Source organism: Erythranthe guttata, chromosome 14, assembly GCF_056151865.1.
Source record: "Erythranthe guttata isolate IM_541 chromosome 14, IM_541, whole genome shotgun sequence".
In the NCBI taxonomy this organism is placed as follows: Eukaryota; Viridiplantae; Streptophyta; class Magnoliopsida; order Lamiales; family Phrymaceae; genus Erythranthe; species Erythranthe guttata.
The window spans coordinates 15845010-15865848 of NC_142546.1; the positions used below are offsets into that span (position 1 = coordinate 15845010).

At 31.7% G+C, this 20839-nt stretch overlaps 2 protein-coding genes, 3 non-coding genes and 1 pseudogene across 6 annotated transcripts; 2 read left to right on the plus strand and 4 right to left on the minus strand.

The window, feature by feature from the left end:
• The first annotated feature begins 1410 nt into the window (after positions 1-1410).
• LOC148765301 (replication factor A protein 1-like) lies at positions 1411-4985 on the plus strand. The gene is made up of 10 exons (XM_088814316.1): positions 1411-1562; positions 2385-2556; positions 2681-2945; positions 3030-3126; positions 3201-3328; positions 3413-3497; positions 3595-3724; positions 3803-3957; positions 4038-4158; positions 4258-4985. Exons 1-10 carry the CDS (start codon positions 1471-1473, stop codon positions 4279-4281), a joined length of 1269 nt encoding a protein of 422 aa, XP_088670442.1. The 5' UTR covers positions 1411-1470; the 3' UTR covers positions 4282-4985.
• A 2939-nt stretch (positions 4986-7924) lies between these two features.
• On the minus strand, positions 7925-7996 carry TRNAG-UCC (transfer RNA glycine (anticodon UCC)). Its single transcript has one exon. It is a non-coding gene; the product is annotated as a tRNA-Gly (tRNA).
• A 3083-nt stretch (positions 7997-11079) lies between these two features.
• On the plus strand, positions 11080-12510 carry LOC105951744 (SART-1 family protein DOT2). Its single transcript, XR_016029828.1, has 2 exons — positions 11080-11789; positions 12154-12510. It is a non-coding gene; the product is annotated as an SART-1 family protein DOT2 (transcript).
• A 428-nt stretch (positions 12511-12938) lies between these two features.
• TRNAG-UCC (transfer RNA glycine (anticodon UCC)) lies at positions 12939-13010 on the minus strand. The gene has a single exon. It is a non-coding gene; the product is annotated as a tRNA-Gly (tRNA).
• A 1197-nt stretch (positions 13011-14207) lies between these two features.
• Positions 14208-15440, minus strand: LOC105951722 (F-box/kelch-repeat protein At3g23880). The gene is made up of 2 exons (XM_012975175.2): positions 14950-15440; positions 14208-14748 (listed from the first exon to the last, which is right to left on the minus strand). Exons 1-2 carry the CDS (start codon positions 15438-15440, stop codon positions 14208-14210), a joined length of 1032 nt encoding a protein of 343 aa, XP_012830629.2.
• Positions 15441-18382: 2942 nt separating this feature from the next.
• LOC105951743 (F-box protein SKIP5-like) lies at positions 18383-19869 on the minus strand (annotated as a pseudogene). The gene is made up of 4 exons (XR_016029839.1): positions 19643-19869; positions 18841-18985; positions 18648-18726; positions 18383-18554 (listed from the first exon to the last, which is right to left on the minus strand). The product of XR_016029839.1 is annotated as an F-box protein SKIP5-like (transcript).
• Positions 19870-20839: the final 970 nt, after the last annotated feature.

The window sequence follows — 20839 nt, forward strand, 5'->3', positions numbered from 1 at the left end:
AAAATCTGATAAAAATCGAAAATAAAATTTAATAATAGTTAGGAGATAAAAATTTGATAAAAATCGAAAATAATATTTCAAATAATGTTAATGAGATAAAAGTTGATAAAATACGAAAATAATAATTAGAATAATATTTAGGAGATAAAATATGATTAAAATCAAAATTATTATTTAAAATAATATTTAGGAGATAAAAATTTGATAAAAATCAAAAATAATATTTAGGAGACAATAATCTGATAAAAAACAAAATTAATATTTAGGAGATAAAAACATGATAAAACTCGAAAAAAATATTTAAAATATTATTTAGGAGATATAACTTTGATAAAATTCGAAAATAATATTTAGGAGATAAAAATCTGCTAAAAGTTGAAAATTATATTTAAAATTATAGTTAGGAGATATAAAATTGATAAAATTAAAAACATATTATTTATAATAATATTTTGGAGATAAAAATTTGATAAAAATAAAAAATAATATTTAGGAGACAAAAATATGAAAAATAAAAAATAATATTTAGGGGATACAAATATGATAAAATTCGAAAATAATATTTAAAATAATATTAATGAGATAAAAATTTGATAAAAATTGAAAAAAAATTACAAATATGACATTATGGTTTCTTAGGGTTGCCTTAGCGTTTCTTTCTTTTATATATAAGATATCTAGGAGATAAAAAAATGATGAAAATCGATAATCTTATATATAAAAGAAAGAAACGCTGGGCAACCCTAGAAAAACCCTAATGGCATATTTGTAAATTGTTGTTTTTTTTATTGTGCATATTATATCTCAATTTATTTTCTCTATTTTAATTTCCTCCTCTCCTAATTTTCAGCCCTAAAATCTCTAAAAAATTCTAATTTGGTATATATAAAATACGGTGTAGATAAACTAACAAAAATTCTAATTTCCACCTCTCCTAATTTTTAGCCCTAAAAATCTCTAATACACAACTAATTTCTAATTTTCCTAATTTTTGTATATATAAAATACGGTGATTTCCACCTCTCCTAATTTTCCTAATTTTTGTATATACAAAATACGGTGGAAATAAAATAACAAAAATTCTAATTTCCACCTCTCCTAATTTTTAGCCCTAAAATCTCTAATACACAACTAATTAAATCTTCTAAATATTAAATCTCGATTTTAATTTGCATCTCTCCTAATTTTCAACCCTAAAATCTCTAATTATTTATTTTCCATCTCAGATTTTTTTGTTCCGATTTTCCCGATTCCCAAAGATTTCCAACACTTTCAACTACTCCATCCCACTTCAACACGTTTATGTTTTCTTCTAAATATTAAATCTCGATTTTAATTTGCATCTCTCCTAATTTTCAACCCTAAAATCTCTAATTATTTATTTTCCATCTCAGATTTTTTTGTTCCGATTTTCCCGATTCCCAAAGATTTCCAACACTTTCAACTACTCCCTCCCACTTCAACACGTTTATGTTTTCTCTTCATATTTATATCCAACCTCTCAACTTCTCAACCCATTCATATTTAGCTATTTTGCAAAGTGAAACCAGAAGATACGGTCGGTAAGGATTCTCCCTGTCATCTTTTTATTTGCATATGTATTTTTCTCATGTGTTTGTATTGCAGCCTTTCATCTTTTATGTGAATTCGTTTTCATACCCACATAGCTCTGTGAATCCTTCATTTTCCCCACTATTACCACTGCTAGACCCGACACCTGAGTTTCAACTCACTACCATTAAAAAAATTACTCGATTTCTGCCAATGTGAACAGGCTAATTGTTCAAAAATGCGGATAAAATTCAAACCCTAGAAATACATAATAGATCAGAAATTAGAGAGAGCGAAGAGAGATGTAGCCAAGGCGCGTCGGGTTCCACGCCGGTGGCTAAGGCTGTCGATGCGGACTTGGCCGCCGTCGCGCCGGTCGAGATTGAGACCGGCGTTGAAGATGTGGTGCCTGCGGCTGAGGATCCGTCTCCTAATGCCGATAAGTCTGCCTGAGGGTTTGCCTCTTTTTAAATACGCTTCATTTTTGAATTCCGATGGCAGCGTTGCCATTCATGCTGGTATGTTCGGAAAAGTTCAATATATTGTATAATTTATCTTTATTACGTATACGTATGAGGTTGAATTAACGAGTGATGTCTATGTTGCCTGGCTAATTTTTTTTTAGTGTGTGATGTTTCATTTAGGAGAGCATTTGTTAGTGATTGCTTTCTGCTGTTGGTTCTTTTTGTTTCGCTAATTGCTATATGACATGGGAGGATTTTTGTTTTACTCTTTTTTCATTTTCTTTCTCTGTTTTATTAGATTGATATTGAATTCCATTTATTTTTCTTGAATTCTTTACATCCTTAATATATTGTTCGATTTTCATATAGAATGGCGCAAAAAAGGACCAAAATGGCACAAACAACGACCAACCTCATTGATCTTAAGCCGTGTCGATTTGACTGGAAAGTAGTGGTTCGGGTTATGCGTTTGTGGAAAGTTCCTAGCAAAAGCAATCCAAATGAAATGATCAGTATCGATATGGTCTTAATAGACAATAAGGTCATTATTTATTTATGCGTTTATTTCGCTTATGGTTAAAACAATATTTTTCATTATTTATTTACGCGTTTATTTCGCTTATGGTTAAAACAATATTTTGATATAATTTCTATTTTTTTTTTAGGGTGACAAGATCCATGCTTCTATAAAACGTAATCACTTGAAAAAGTTTGAACTTATTGTGAATGAAGGTAATACCTACATATTTCAAAATTTTATGGTGGCTCCAAGCGATCCAAGATTCAGATCAACTCGCCATACTCACAAGATTGTGTTTATTAGCACTACTCGAGTAACTGATTTCCTTGCTGAAAATATTCCTGTTGTCACTTTTAATTTTACGGATTTCCGTGATATCATTAATAACGGGGATGATACATGGCTTATAGGTAATTTCATTTTGGTAAATTATGTGTTCCATTAATTTATACCAAAATTTTATATTTTTTTGTATAACAATTATTTCCTTTTAGATGTTATTGGACATGTTATTGAAAGGGATGCTTTGAGAGAACTAAACAAAAATGGGCGGAGCCACAAGCTGTTGGAAGTCGGCCTTCAAGACTTATCGTAAGTATGCGTTGTTTAATTTATTATTGTTTATATTTATATATGTTTCTTATTTTTTCAACTGTTATTTCCAGTGGCAACAAACTTAAATGTGCTCTATGGGACAAATATGCTGAGGAACTGTCCACACATTTGATCAATGACAAACCGGATAGCCCTATCATTATTATTTTGCAATTATGCATGATAAAAAGTTTCAATGGTAAGTACTTACATATAGTTACATGTTGATTAAAGTTAAGTTTAAGTTAATGTTAATGATCTAATTTATTTATTTGCATTGTAGGCAAGAATAGTATTTCCAACGCTTTCCACAGCAGTAAGTTACTAATAAATGAAAATTTAGAGGAACATAGAGAGTATAGAGAAAAGTGAGTTTGTTCAACATAACAAATATATTTTATATTTTATACTATCTCATAATTTGTGAGTTTCTTCAACATAACAAATATTATTTTAAACTTTTAGATTGATGATGCAAGCTGGAACATTTTCTCAATCAATTAGTCAAATATCAACTCACAGGTCCGTTGGAATTTCTGATGATTTACTTCAGACAGAACATATGACAATCAGTGATTTAATGGATTGTACAAGTGTAAGTATATTACCCTTTGTAGGTTTATTTCATAAATCATATAAGACTAATGTAAAATAATGTAAAATAATTTTTCAGGAACGTTCTGTTGCGTTGCTCGCTAAAGTAGTAGAAATAGACTGTGAGAGTAAATGGTGGTATCCATCATGCTCAACATGTTTTAGGAAAGTTGATCGTAATGGTGTTCAATTCTATTGTGAAAAGTGCATTGATAATGTTCCCGCTATCCCTAGGTAATTTAAATTTCATTTTGCTACAAACATCTTTATGTATTTAATTTTTTTAAATTTATATAAACAAATTATTACTACAGAAATCGGATTGAGGTATTGGTGTTTGATGTTACTGGATCCATTTCATTAGTGATGTTTGATAAAGTTGTTACCGAGATCATAGGCAAGAAGGCTGCAGACATTCTTGGGGATTTGGGCAAGGTAATATTAAATTTAATATGCTTATGAAATGGTAACCTAAAGCCAAATGTAATGTTTTCGATTTATCATATAATAATAAATGGTAACCCTTTTTTATAGGGTTTCTTAGGGTTGTTCCAGTAATGTTGTTGAGAAATATAGATCAGTCATCAGGATTGTGCAATGGCACAAGACTCTCAATTACTCGATTAGGAAATCGTGTTTTGGAAGCCCAAATTATCTCAGGTATTAACATTGGACATAAGGTTTTAATTCCAAGATTGACGTTAACACCATCAGATAAGAGAATTCCTTTCCACTTTCAACGTCGACAGTTTCATATTTGCCTTTCCTTCGCTATGACTATAAACAAGAGTCAGGGACAATCTCTCCAACATGTTGGTGTTTATCTTCCGAAACCTGTTTTTTCACATGGCCAGCTATACGTTGCTGTTTCAAGGGTTACCAAGCGCAGTGGTTTGAAAATACTTATAACCGACAAAGAAGGACATACTTCAAATATTACAACTAATGTTGTTTACAAAGAAGTATTTCAAAATTTACGGTGAGTATTTACTAATTGCTCAATATTTTGAGGTATAGAGATCTATAGTTAAGTTTATCTATAGTTAAGTTGCAACTTAGATTTTTATTTTTCTCGATTATTTATTAATTCAAAATTAATAATCACTCAGCTTAGATTTTTATTTTTGTCGATAAAATTTGCTTATTTTTTATTTTTTGTTTTGTGTAGTAAGTATACTTAATTTACTATGTTCCACTGATGAATTATTAATGAATGATTGTAATAAAATTTTCATCATACGAATACATCAAATGTTTGTGTATATACTTACAACATCCAAACATGCAATTTGTTGGCCCGTGCATCGCACGGGTACAATTACTAGTAATATTAAAAATAATATTTAGGAGATAAAAATTTGATAAAAAATCAAAAAATAATATTTAGGAGATAAAAATCTGATAAAAATCGAAAATAAAATTTAATAATAGTTAGGAGATAAAAATTTGATAAAAATCAAAAATAATATTTCAAATAATGTTAATGAGATAAAAGTTGATAAAATACGAAAATAATAATTAGAATAATATTTAGGAGATAAAATATGATTAAAATCAAAATTATTATTTAAAATAATATTTAGGAGATAAAAATTTGATAAAAATCAAAAATAATATTTAGGAGACAATAATCTGATAAAAAACAAAATTAATATTTAGGAGATAAAAAACTAATAAAAACATGATAAAACTCGAAAAAAATATTTAAAATATTATTTAGGAGATATAACTTTGATAAAATTCGAAAATAATATTTAGGAGATAAAAATCTGTAAAAGTTGAAAATTATATTTAAAATTATAGTTAGGAGATATAAAATTGATAAAATTAAAAAATATTATTTATAATAATATTTAGGAGATAAAAATTTGATAAAAATAAAAAATAATATTTAGGAGACAAAAATATGATAAAAATAAAAAATAATATTTAGGGGATACAAATATGATAAAATTTGAAAATAATATTTAAAATAATATTAAGGAGATAAAAATTTGATAAAAATTGAAAAAAAAATTACAAATATGACATTAGGGTTTCTTAGGGTTGCCCTAGCGTTTCTTTCTTTTATATATAAGATAAGCAACTTTTTTAAAAGCACCCATAACTCTACTTTTTCTATTGAAGTTCATTTTTCGGAATATTTGCAAACACCCCCAACTTTTAAAAATAAACACTTAAGGTGGTGTTTGCAAATGCTTTTTGAAAGTGATTATGCGCTTTTTTTGCTCATAATCTGTTTTTAGGTGTTTGCAAAATCAGCTTTTGCTTTTACTTCTCTTAAAATAATCTGCTTTAAGCTATTTTTCTAAAAGCACCCCTAACCCTGCTTTTTCAATTTTAGTTCATTTTCCGAAATATTTGCAAACACCCCCAACTTTTAGAAATAAGCACTTAAAACTAACTTAAATCACAATCACTAACTTCTACTTTTAAATAATCATTTGCAAACACCACCTAAAACTGACTTAACTCACACTAACTTTTGCTTTTAAATAATCATTTGCACCTAAATCTAGAAGTAGCGTGGGAGAATTTTATCGATCATATCAACTTCTAGTCACTTTCTTATTATCTAATTCTAATTCTTATCCTCAATTCTATCTCTTATTCTTAATTCTTAAATTACGAAGCTTTGTTCAAATTACCACGTACCACACATAAAAGAAATATTTATTTATTTAGTATTCCAATTAGTTTGTATTATATATACCTCTACAAAGGTATAAGAATTGCAATTGAATTCCCTTCAATTGAATTCAACATCGTATCTATTTGCTGAAAAATATGATTAATTGAAAATTATTCAAAGTTTCAAGGCTTAATGGGATTAACATAAATTAAAATCAATAATTAAGAAGATTATACAACTATTTCCATAAATTGTGATCTAAATTCTAAAGGGATGCATGGGACTGCGATGGTTTTTACCAAACAGTCGATCCATTACCGATCATATTTTGAGGTGAATAAAACTATATTAATCAAAAGTCGTTTGACTGGTAATTATCGATCAATCAACTATATTAATTAAATTTGATTAAAAAAATATAAAATAAATAGTGTTATTTTTATAAGTGGGTATTGGAAGTATCAAAATAGTTAGTATTTTACATTTTTTTAAAACCGACAGGGCAATGTTTTTGACATAATCTTCCACAAAAACTTCGTAATGTGCATGTTTGGAATTAATTTGAATTTCATAATTATATTTTGGAATGTGAAAAATGTCGTTCGAGCTTTAATAATACCGTTTCAACTTCAAACGTGATTTTTATCTTTTTTAATTCCAAATTTTGCAAAATCCGAAAAATAGAATTTGTATTTTTTTTAGTACTTTTCTAATCCAACTCCCCTACTTCCCCTTGTAATAGACTTGAATTTACTCAAAAAAAAAAAAGAAAAAAAAACTTGAATCACCAAAATTGGATGTCGGACGAGAAAGATATACATAAATCAATGGATACCGCCCACAACTTTGATGTATTGAGGTATCTAAAATTCAAAATGTGACTCATTCATGCATAACTTTGTCACACGGCATCCAATCTAACTAGCGGATTTAAGTTGGAATAGAAAACTAACCCAAATTACTACAGTTTTCGTGTTTCGAATTTTGCCAAAATCAAAATAGAAATATGTCAAAATCAGGTTCGAAGTCAAAACGATATTGCAATATTTTTTGTCGAATTGCTATTAGCTAATTTGAATTGAAAAACAATGATGGTGTAGCGGCACAAGGCAAAACTCGCGTATTTTTACTCAAAAAAAATAAGTTTTTCCAAGTAAACTTTGTGGCGGGTATACCCATCAACCGATCCATTATAAAATCAAATATTCAGTTGCGCCAACCATTAACCGACCCATTTCAAAACAAAATATTCGGTTGCCAACCATCCACCAACCCACAAAGGTTGGGTCAGCAGTGGTGTTCAAATTTAATTGAAGATTGGTTCGTCATGTTGGTCAGTTTTTTGGCTAGTAATCGACCGGTCCAACCTGGTACTAGCCCTATCTAATATAATTGAAAAAAGTTGCAGTGCTTGGAAAAACTATTTATTATTGTATATTTGTAAAATATAAAGAAATGTAAGATTTGAAACTGCATCTGGAGTCGAACCCGGGTCTTAATATAATCGAAACAAGTCATGGTACTTGGAAAAACTATTTAAAAATAAAGAAATGTAAGATTGAAAATCACTGCGTCTGCCGGGAGTCGAACCCGGGTCTATTGCTTGGAAGGCAATTATCCTAACCGTTGGACTACAAACGCTTGCTTGGCTTGTTTTATTATCTGTATTACATATTATTATATCATGCTATGTAAGAGCGTAAATTATATCATATGCAACGAGTTAATTACATACAACCCCTGTGAAAAGTCTAATTGCTAGAAAAACCCCTGTATTAAATTAGCATATACCCCCTATGATGGACTTTATTTAGCCCACTGATGACTAACCCCTATTCACTATTCAAAAGGAGCTCGTTGACTGGAATGGACTAAACTACCCTTAAAAAGAAAAAAATACATAAAACAAAAGCAAATTTGTATTATGCAATAAAAAAGAAAAAAAATTTACAAAATTATATATTTCTTATTTATATAAATTTTTATATTTGCAAATATTTATATTTACTTTATATTTTTGAATAAATTTTAATTTTTAGTTTATTGGTTTTTTAGGAACTTGTAAATAAATTTAAAAGTAAAACAATCCAAAATGCAATATACATAAATCTTAAACTCCAATACTAATTCTTTTATGTTATGATTATTTCCATTTTCGTTTCATAACAATCAAAATACAAAACAAAAAAAAAAAAAAAAAAAAAAAAAAGACAAATAATATTAAAAGAAATGCAACACTCACATCTGGAATTGCCCATCCTCTCAAACCCAAAAGCCTACACCTGTACATGTGAGTTAAGAGGGCCACCGCCTGAGGAAAAGGAAGGGATGAGTGGAGCGACGTGCCGGCGGCGAGTTGTTACGTGAGAGAGAGAGAGAGGGCCGAAGATGATGATGAGTTCTTTCCTTTTTCTTTAATTTCTTAAAGTTGAGGGATATTTATGACTTTTCATGTCAAAATGACAACAACAAACCGCACTAACGGCGCGTGTATCACACGATCTACGGATAGGGGGGCTGGTGCCTTTGACTTAGTAATATAGGGGGGTAAATGCTAATTATTTTTACATAGAGACTTTTCCGGCAATTAGACATAACACAAGGTACCGCTTGCTAACAGCTCCATATTCAACTGATACGATATATATTTAATATATCGTATATTTATTCGTTAGTTAGTATTTTATTATTTAATATATTATATAAGTATTATTTTAATTAGTAGTTTATTGATAATTAGATTAGATTAGTATATTTAGATTAATATATGGCGTGAGTAGTAGTGATTAGGGAATTATTAAGTATTTTATTAGTATAGGTAATTATGTTTCCTAGCTAGATTAGGATTCTAGGGTTTTCTTATATTTAAATAGTCGTCTTGTGCTAGGGTTTTATTAGGAAGAGAAATAATAAAGAAAAGAGTTTTCTTACGTTTAGTAAAGAAATCTTATGATACACAAGAGATCGCACCAATTGGTATCAGAGCGAAGTTGCGATTAACACCAACGCTTCGTTAGCAAGGCAGCGATTATATCAAAGCTACGCTGGAGCAAAGTTGAGATCACATCAAAACTTTGTGAAATCATGATGTCAGAAACAAGACGGTTGGAGCGATTGGAAAAATCCGTAGAGAAATTACGGATCGATTTTCAGAAATTACTCGAACAAAGTCAAGGACGACGTCAACGCCATCACAAAAGCCGAACGGACCGCCGCCCATCACCGCCAACGCCACCGCTGCCGCTGTCGAGCCTATTGCCAGAGGAAGAGGAAGAGGATGACGATGAATTTTTCAAAGAGCCGCCGCTGCCGAGCCTATCGCCGAAGGGAGAGGAGGAGGACGACGATGACTTTTTCGAAGAACCCCAATTTTTTGTGAGTTCGCCGAAAGATGAATTATCGAATTCACTTGAGGTAATTTGGGACGAAGGTGAGGAATTAACTAAGGAAGAGAACGAAGAACTACAGTGGATAGTAGAAGAGTCCCACGATATTCAAAAGAAAGGAGACGATCAAGATTTGGTGACTGTGAATGAGCCCGGATCTGTAAAGACGATCGAGAAAAATAAAAGAATGATATTGATTGTGAAGGAGATGAAATTTGAAAAGACAATTGAGAAGATTGATTTATCGGGAGAGAGATTGAGAAGATTGAGATTTTTTGCAAAAGTAGCCTTTGGAATTTTGTTGGATCAGCATGAACAATGTGTTCATAAGCTTGGTCGTTCATCGTGTTTTTCGGAATCGGAGTTAATCGGGAAGCAAGTCGATGAAGTCAAACATAGGTGGAAATGCAAAAGAGAGGGACCAAATTGACTCGAACCTTGAGGACAAGGTTCATTTCAAGAGGGGTGGTTTGATACGATATATATTTAATATATCGTATATTTATTCGTTAGTTAGTATTTTATTATTTAATATATTATATAAGTATTATTTTAATTAGTAGTTTATTGATAATTAGATTAGATTAGTATATTTAGATTAATATATGGCGTGAGTAGTAGTGATTAGGGAATTATTAAGTATTTTATTAGTATAGGTAATTATGTTTCCTAGCTAGATTAGGATTCTAGGGTTTTCTTATATTTAAATAGTCGTCTTGTGCTAGGGTTTTATTAGGAAGAGAAATAATAAAGAAAAGAGTTTTCTTACGTTTAGTAAAGAAATCTTATGATACACAAGAGATCGCACCATCAACCATATTTAAAATTTAATGGAAATTTACAGTTTTCATCCCTTAAGTTTGCAACAATTCCACATTTGGTCCTCCATGTTAACTAAATACACATTTGATCCCCCATGTTTCAATAATTTGATAATTTTGGTCATTTACGTCAATTTAGGGTGGTTAGTCCGTCAGTTACGGTAGCGACGGGAACAAGTTTGACTCCATTAGTTTTAACGTAAATTTACAAAAATGATTAAAATTGTTAATTTTTTGACACATGAGAGACCAAATGTGGAATTAGAACAAACTTGAGGGGTGAAAAATATAATTTCTCAAAATTTAATCATTGTCGATTCCATATATAACTATTGGTGCAAATAAAACCCCCAAAAATTCTATTAATATAAATCAAATTATCATAAGTATGAGAGAGAAAAAAATATCGGGCCAAGGGATGGGGGCCCTGGGGCGAGGGATTTCGCCTTTTGTGCAAGAAAAAAAATATATATATGTAAGTGGAAACCAAAACAACCACGTCTTTATTTATTATGCGCTTACGCAATATTCTACGTACCAAACCCTAATACAACTAGGTTTTCTCTTGTATATATATATACAATACAACGTCCCGTAGATTAATTAATCCTCATTTAATTTAGCAAAAAATAAAATAACACCATAATTAATCAAGATGGAACACGATGCAATCGTCGGCAAGGGTTTGGCCGGCGCTCTCGAATTTCTTCGAATCCGACGAATGTTGAAGAAGACCGTCGACTGGTCCGGTCGTAACACCGAGAAGAAAAAAAGCAAACTCGTCGGTGAAGAATCGGAGGAAGAAGACGGAATAAGGATTGATAGAACAGACGAGTACGGAAGAACTCTTACACCGAAAGAAGCCTTTCGGAGATTATCGCACGCCTTCCATGGGAAGAAGCCCGGTTTAACCAAACGGAATAAGCGTATGCGCCGCTATCACAAGGATTTAACGGTGAAGAAGATGAGTCTGAAAGAGACGCCGTTGAATTCCGTCGGGAAGATGTGGGATGCTCAGGAGAAGCTGCAGACGCCGTTTCTTGTTTTGAGTGGCCACTACGTTATTTAGGGTTTTGTTTTTAGGGTTTTTCTCTAGGTATGTTTTCAAATTTCTTTTATTTTATTTTGTTTTGTTTTGTTTTAATTATTTGGTGCAGATTTTGAGTTTAACTGAACCAGTTTCTACTATGGATCTAAAGGATGAAGATGATTTCTTCAGATAAATAGGTGTGTTAATTACTTTACTATTATTAAATTAATCTTTTTCTCGACGATTTTTTTTTTCTGTTCGAAATTAAGCTAGATTTCATTAATCTAGATAAATTTCAAACTATTATATTATATTGATCAAGATTCTAGAATGGTCTAGAATTCGTGAATGTGGAAGAACACGTGAATATATGCGACTCTTGGTTTCATGACTCGTGTACTTGGATAGGGGAAAACATCCGCGCGTATTAATTATGTGGTTATATATTATGATAGATACATGCTGGGAAAATCGTATAAATACCGATGTAGTCTTTTCATTTGAGTTAGTTTATGTATGTACGTAATTATGAATCGTTGTGTTTTATCATGTTTTATGCAGGTGCTGAAATTTTCAAGAAGTTCTTGAAATTTCAGATATGGGCTTTCAACTTATTACTTATGAGGTTATATTGTTCTTACCCATATTTGATAATATATATATCCGAATCGTAATCCAAATCGCCGGGCGATGTAGAAAGATGAAATTCCTCCACGCACATATTTTGATCATCTAAATCGCCGGGCGATGTAGGAAGATGAAATTCCTCCACGCACACATTTTGGTCATGGCATCGTTGTAAAGTAAATTCCTCCACGCACACATTTTGATCATGGCATCGTTGTAAAGTATCCTCGACAATGGATAGAAATTGTTTTTTTTATTTTTTTTATTGGTCCGATATTCTGTCCATTTTTAAACCCTAGAGTTTTTCTTTTTGTCAATTCAATAAACCCTAATAATTTGTAACAAGAATCACTCAGCTCAATAAATCACAGAAAACATTGTAATAAATTTCTCTTAAACTCAGTAAACCCTAAAAAATTTGCCACCAATAAAAAAAAATAAAACAGATAATTTTTTTATAAGTTATAAGTCTACAAAGGTAAGAATTAGATTGAATTCCTTTCTTGCAGACCTATTTTACTTGTTTCAGGATTCCTCCTCGTATGTATTTGCTAACTTATTATTCTGTCATAGTAAAGAAAATTTTAAATATAATTATGTTGCAGCTTCTTTTTTTTTTTTTTTTTTTTTTTAAATTTTAAAATAAACATTAATATGATTAGTTGGAGAAAATTCAAAATTTACCGGGATTAAAAAAGACAAAGTAAGCAGCAGCATATTGCGTCTGCCGGGAGTCGAACCCGGGTCTATTGCTTGGAAGGCAATTATCCTAACCGTTGGACTACAAACGCTTACATGTTAGTGAATTTATTTTGTCAGTAAACTCCAATAAAACAAATAAAAATCTTTTATGATAATAATAATATATATCACATGAGGAAAGTATTATAAGCTCACGTGGACATAAATATGGAAATAAATAACTTTTTTTTGCTGAATATTTTATTTTATTTTATTTTATATTTTTATTTCGATTAAGATTTTCTTCAAATAATTGCTGAATATTACAAAGAAATTTATTATATATATTATACAATTTACAATAATTTGGACTTAATAATGTATAGTTTCTGCCTTTGCTTAGTCTTAAAAATCTTAAAACTTATAAGCACCTACTATGTTTTCTTTAAGTAAAATAAAACTACATTCATCTAAAAAAAATGCACATATATATACTATATTTATGATGTTAAGGTTACAGTGTAACTCGACTAGAATTCGGTATGTCTGCGACAACTTTTGACATTGTTTTAGTTTTAGGCTTCTAGGGATCGGGCAAGAATCAATAATCGGGTTGGTTTTCCGTATCCTTATACTTGGCATTTGTACTTACGTGCGCGCTTCCAATTTGTTGCTAGCTAGACTTAGTTCTCGTATTAAAATCGTAATTATTTCGTGTTTTTTTTTTTTTCGTCAGTCAGCATAAGGGTTCACTTGTTAAGTTCTACCAAAAACCAATATTAATGTCGACAAAATGAAACTATAGTGTTTTCAATGGATAGTTTAAAACTTCACCGGTTTGGAAGTTTAGCCCCTACTCATTTTATTGAAAATTGCCAAAACAACCGGACTTTGTTCGAGCTCGACTCGTTTACTACCATTCTGTATCAACTTCATCTCCTACTACAAGAAAAAGTTGCATTAGCGACACCCCAACTGTGAATAATCCTTATTTATTGTCACTATAAAGCATTAGCGACACCCTGTTAGTGACAACACTTTTTGCATGTTGTCACTCAAAAGATTTTTTTTTTGTAGTCTCCAGCTTCCGCATCAAAAAAAAAAAAAACAAAAAAAAAAAAAAAAACGGATCAAAATCAATGTCGTTCGAAAAACCTTTGCTAATGTTACCTATGTAAGTAGAGCACATTATTTGTTAGAGGCAATAACCAAATAGTAACACATGAAAACCGCACGAAAGAAGCAAAATAAGACCCGAGATCGAATTTATTAGGAATTCGATCTCAAACTAAATAAACTCCCACTGTTCATGTTGAATTAACAACAACTCTAGTGGGAGAAACCAAACCTTCGACATAAATATTATATTCGCTATAAAATGGAGACTTGTACGTCGCACGATTTTCTAGTACCGCTTTCGAGTGGAAACTACGATGAATCGCAAAGTAGGAATCTTGATCGAAAACCATCAACTTGGTCCAAGATTCTTCGACCCCGTACTCTTTCATCGCCCATAGCTCATAAGTCGAGAACGCAGTGATCTTGTGCGCGCTGCTCTCTCTCCAACACTGACCATGTCGTTTGCACAACAGCACAGAAAGGCATCCATCAACTTCTCCGATCGTGAAGTCGTGCATGAGGCGGGCCCGCAGCTTATCTATCGGTAGGCGCATCTCCGTCGCCATCTCTCTCCTCAAATCATACGACAAAATTGTTCGATACACGCGAGCGCTGTCGTCATTCTCACCGTCGTACGTAGGCCAATGGACGTTGCCATTGAAGAGGATCCCTTTTGCCGCGTCGGGGCCGAAAGAGTTGACTTTCCCGAACTCTCGCGTTGACTTCCAACTATTATTATTATTATTATTATTATTATTATTATTATTATTATTATTATTATTATTATTATTATTATTATTATTATTATTATTATTATTATTATTATTATTATTATTATTATTATTATTATTACAACTAGGTATGACAAGGTGCAATTTGGACGATTTTGTCCCTAGGAAAAAATTGTAGTCGCTGTCGTGGAGTTCGAACCAGCTGCATATGATTCTTTCGTTGTCGTATTTGGACCAGCTGCATATGATTCTTTCGTTGCTTTCGTCGTCGTCGTATGGCGGCGGCTTCTTTATAGGGAAGGATGCGGCTGTACGGGTCGATGGATTCCATATATGAACGATCGCGCGTGAAGAATCGAAAAGGCCCACTAACCCGTCGCATGAACTGCCCATGAATACTATACGTTGGCGATTATAATAATGATTGAAAGGAGAAAAATCGGTAACGGGTGGAACGTTTTTGCGTAATTCAGGATAGACGGAGTAGCTGATTGATCGGAGGCGCAAGGACATCGTCGAACTTGACCTTTCGAGATGGAGCCTTGTGAATTCGTCGCTCGAAATAAGACGGCCCCACTTCTTGCACACGAATATGAATTTTATTAGGGTTTTCACGCGCAGCCTCGACAAGATTTCCAGCAGGATATCTACCGGCAATTCCACAGGCTCTCTCTTGTTGATGATTCGCATCTGAAAAAAAGAATACAGTCGGGACTAGCAAAATCTATTAATTTAGCGAATTATTAAATTATCGAGTTAATAATTTAACATGTTTTCACCGAGTGCAGATACAAACCTCTTTTCTTCTTCTTCTTCCGAGAATACTTATTTTCTTCTTCCAAACACAAGAAGAAAACCTAGTCAAATAGTTACCATAGAAGAGTTTAAATTCGAGAATACCTAGTACGAGTGTTTATACCTTCTTTTGGAGATTAAGTTAATTAATTAATGGGCTCAAGCCCGTTAATGGTGGGTTAGGGTTTGAAGTTTGAACACCAGTAACTAATATAATTAAATACTAAATAGATACTCTATATAATTCAAGTATCGATTGAGTTTATTTAATTGGAAGATATATAAATATTATTTTCTCGTATGATTTATGATTGAAGACCAAATGCTTTTATTTATTTATTTATGAAATAGGGTATATGATAGTTGTTATCGAAGTTTGACCATTTTTAAGAAAATATAATGAATAAGAAAATAATTGAATGAAAATTGAGATCTTTCATATTTCATTAAATGAATTGTTTTACTCAATACAAAGTTCTTTTTTTCTTCCAGCAATATCAGCTCATAAGGAAGCCATATACATACAAAGTTGAAACTAATTTGATTATTCCTCAGTATGTAAAGATTTAACATAAAGATTTAAATAGTGAGGAAAGCAAGGAACAGAAAACATAGCTATTCTTCTACGATGTACATGATGGTGGTGCTAATTAGTTGACAAATGACCTAATAGGTTGCATACTATTAATGATCTCATTTTATGGGTTACACGTGAACAAAGTAAGGCGACAGTAACTGGGTACTAGGGTGTGCAAGTGCACCGATGAAAGTGAGTATATAGATGCATAAGAGAAGTTTTATTAGGTCTCTCTTAAATTTGATTTAATACGATACAAAACGAGTACAAGCAAGCACCTTATTTATATCAAGAGAATTTCCTAATCGATAGCTAGAATGGTCAAAACATACTTTTGATCCAATGACTAGTATTCCTATATATTAGAACTACACATAAAGTATGTTGAACTTTTTAAAATCTGAATATTTCTCCAAAAACACTAGAACATGTTATGGTTTGTGGAGAAACCCCAAGGGCATTTTTCTAGCCCATTTTATGGTAAAAATTGTAATAGGCGATCTTTCCATGCATGTATATGTCGGTACCTTCAAGTTTTACTTTAATTTTAACTTTTACATATATAATCCCTCCGAATGAATTGTCCATTGGATCATCACTCATGGAGATATTGGAGATGACACGGGTCTGAAATTTCAGATCAAAAAACTGTTTCGAAACACGCCTCAACAAGTAAGATTTAAACTCTTGCGATTTAATTTACGATGATATATGCTTGCATGATTTCCAATTGAATAATTACGTGATAATTGTTATATGACTTCATGCTCTCGTTTCATCGATTGATGTGTATGCGTGCGTTTATAAGAATCCGTTGATATAGTGATTATCCCGATTATGAATGCACGTATGTGAACGATTTTGACGATGATGATATTATATGCATGTATGATTTAATTTGAATTGAGCATGTTAAATATTTTTTTTTTAATTTAGTATTAATTAAACGCGAGCATGCCAATTCATTTAAATTATGCAACTTAATTTAAATTATTGCGAGCATGTATATGGTAATTGCAACAAATCAGGTACGTTGGTGCAAAAAATCAGGTATGCAATTAATTACAATTATGTGCACGTTTTATATATATACATTAGTTTGTATATGTAATTTTTTTTTTTAATTTCGTTGCGTACACGTGCCCCATTCTCAACAAATATGTGTTGAGTATAAGTATGAGTATCAGTATAGTACCAATATGAGTATCAATATTAATATCAATATTAGTATCGGTATTAATATCAATTTTAATATGAGTATCAATATTAGTACAAATATTAGCATCAATATTAGTATCAATTTTAGTATCAATGTATGTACTTATGACTATTAGTATTAGTATGAGTATCAATATTAATATTAATATTAGTATTAATATTAGTATCGGTATTAGTATCGTATAACTAGCAACATTAATATCAATATGACTATCAGTATCAACATCAGTATTAGTATTAATATCAGTATTAGTATCATTGTCTATATCAGTGTCATTTTCAATGTTATTATGAGTATAAGTAACAGTAGAGTATCAATATTAGTATTAACTATTAACACGACTATCAATATCAGTATAAGTATTAGTATCAATAATATTAGTATCAGTATCAATGAGCATCAATATATATATATATATATATATATATATATATATATATATATATATATATATATATATATATATATATATATATATCAGTCTATCAATTGGCGGGCCCGTTTAGTTCATTGGGGGCGTTGGACACTTGCTTTGCTGCGACGAAAGATGAGATGGCGCATGTTACTACGTTGCACTTCGAGGGACTGGATTTGATGTTGCCGTTGGAGAATAGCTTGATACATAGTAGCTCCAGTTCTTTGGCTTGCTTGGCTATGGCAGCTGCGCCCAATAATGTGAACTCGGAGTTGAATCATGAATGGGATCGCCAATTTGCAGCAACAAGATTCTATTTGACACCGTTAACTCCCTCCCTCCCTCCCTCCCTCGTATGGTACAAGACGCAGGCCAAAGAGTTGAATGCCTTTGACTTAATCGTAAACATGAAGTCTACATGTTGAGCTAAACTCAAAAAAATAAAATAATCCTTAAAAACAAGTGAAGCCCAACCACTTTTCAACAATCCACTGAACGTTTTCTTTCATTCTAGTAACACGACTAATTTTGAAATTCGTGGAGTACTGAACCCTAGGTCAAACAACGACAAAGAACTAATCAACGTCCCACCAAAAAACGCATGTTCTATTTATGTTGGGACATACTTTATTTATTTTAGGCGTTGAGACAAAATGACAAAATTCGGCATGCTATATAAATTTGCAGCCCACTTTCGATTTTTACTTAAAATCCCGATTTTTAACTACCTTGCACACCATCACCCTTGTTTCTCTTCCAAATGTAAGTAGAGAGCAACCAATCAAAAGGGGACAATGGCTATCGGACAAAGAAAGGCCGAAATAAAAATTAATCGAGAAATTTGAAATCTGAGAGGATTCATTGCGCAAATAAGAAAATCCAAAAAATAACCAGACAAAGAGGCTTTTTGATCTGGAAATTGGATGTACGGTGAATCCCTCCAGCTGCAATAAGTATAGTGTCGCCGGGCCTGTAAAAAAACGTGTCGAATTTCAAAAAAAAAAAAAGAAGATCATCTTTTGTGATTAGCTAAATATTTAAATTTATATAATAATGATCATGTGTTGTTGCTTGTTTCACTGACCTGGCAGCAGAGACAGCTGTCTCGATGCAGGGGTAAACTCCAGCTTCGGTCAACTCTTTGACGGAGCGGTCAACTCAAAGCCAATGCTGAGGATGACATGCCAGAAAACGCCATCTGCGGCAAACGAGGGCGGTGTTATACCGATCTGCAAACTCACCGGAAAATCATGACACAATACTTCTACTACTACAGTTTTTGAAAATACTTGTGCATCTAGATATATGGGATAAAATACAGCCAATCTTTACATTCCACTTGAGAACGAGAAGTGATTTTTTTACCCCTAATGCCCTGTCTCATAGTAGTCCTACGAAATTATTTACGGTTTACACCCACATCTATAACTCATTTCGACCAAAAAAAAAAGTGGCATTTGTGTGGATTGAACAATAAAAATTGGATCTTTGGGAAATTTAATTCATTAAAATAAGAAAAGAGAACCCCAGTTCTGAATAAATTAATCCAAACAGTAGGTAAAATAAGAACAATTTACACAAATTCATAGTAATTACAGTCAACCTATACTTTTGTTTTTTTAATTATAAAAAAAAAAAAAAAACTGCACTTTTTAATTTTTACAGTCAAAACTTTAGTACATTTCCACCACTCGACCGAATTAAATTAGATTTATCTACGAAATTGAACTCTGAAAATTAAGACAAAAAATCACCACACAACCTACTCAAAACAAAATTAATTATGCCCAGATGTGGCGATAAATTCATGACAGCGATTCAATACAAAATCGAATCAAATCGATAATTTAAGCAAAAAAAAATGAGGTAGAAGAAACTGAAAATACCTGGAATGGGGGAGAGGAAGCTGAAAATAAGCATAAGACAGCCATCATCGAGTCGATTTATTTGAGAATCATAAGAGCTCTTCTTCGAGTGGCGACCTAATTTCTTCAATTTAGGTTTATCTGCTGCTGCCTCCATCAATTTCAGATTTTTCCCCCAAATATATTTTTTTAGGGCTTTTTGGGGAAGAAGCAGAGCAGTCGATTCTACTATTGTACTCTAATGGAATATTTTTAGTAATTCAAGTTATTACAAGGGGAATTACGGGAGGGGGACTCGAACTTGTACGTGTACAATTTTGGATGCACTTTTGTGCTAGTATTGTAGTGCGTGATTTCATGAGCAATTTTTCGAATCAAACTAAAAATAAAATCGAAACTGATACCGAAACCGTACATGTACTTTTGTGCATGGCTTCATACGAGCTCCTTCTAGCGTACACCCACTGAATATAGCCGGGTGTGGGATATGCTGACACGTGTTTTTAATTATTATGGTTTTTTATTAATTGTGTTTTATTCATTTCTTCTGTCCTTTTACAAATATATTCCTAAACCATAGTTAAAAACGGGTTAGACCTTTTGTTAACCAAATACTACATTACCCAAGTTAGTGGGATTTGGTCTAACCCGTTTCTAACTATGGTTTAGGAATATATTTGTAAAAGGAAAAAAGAAATAAATAAAACACAAATTAATAAATAAAATAAAATAAAAAAACAATTATTAAAGACACGTGTCAGCATATTCCACATCCGGTCATATTCACCCGGTGTAGGCTCAAAGGAACCCTTATGGATGTAAAATCCAAGTCATATTTGAGAGGCAAAAACGTCTTTTATTCCTTGTATGTAGACCTGACCACGGTTCGGTTCGGTTCGGTTCCGGTTCCGAACCGCCGGTTCCGGTTCCGATTTTGGAGGAACCGAAACCAAACCGAAAAAATCCGGTTCCTTGCGGTTCGGTTCCTAACCGGTTCCGGTTAGAACCGGTAGAACCGCCGGTTCTTAATAATAATTTTATTTTATTTTATATATATATATATATATATATATATATATATATATATATATATATATATACTTTAAAAAACTTAAAAAAAAACATTTTTAAAAATAGATTTTTATTTTTAAAGCGGAAAGTATATTTAAAAAGTTAATTTTTTTTAAATACGTAATTTTTTTTCTTAATACTTATATA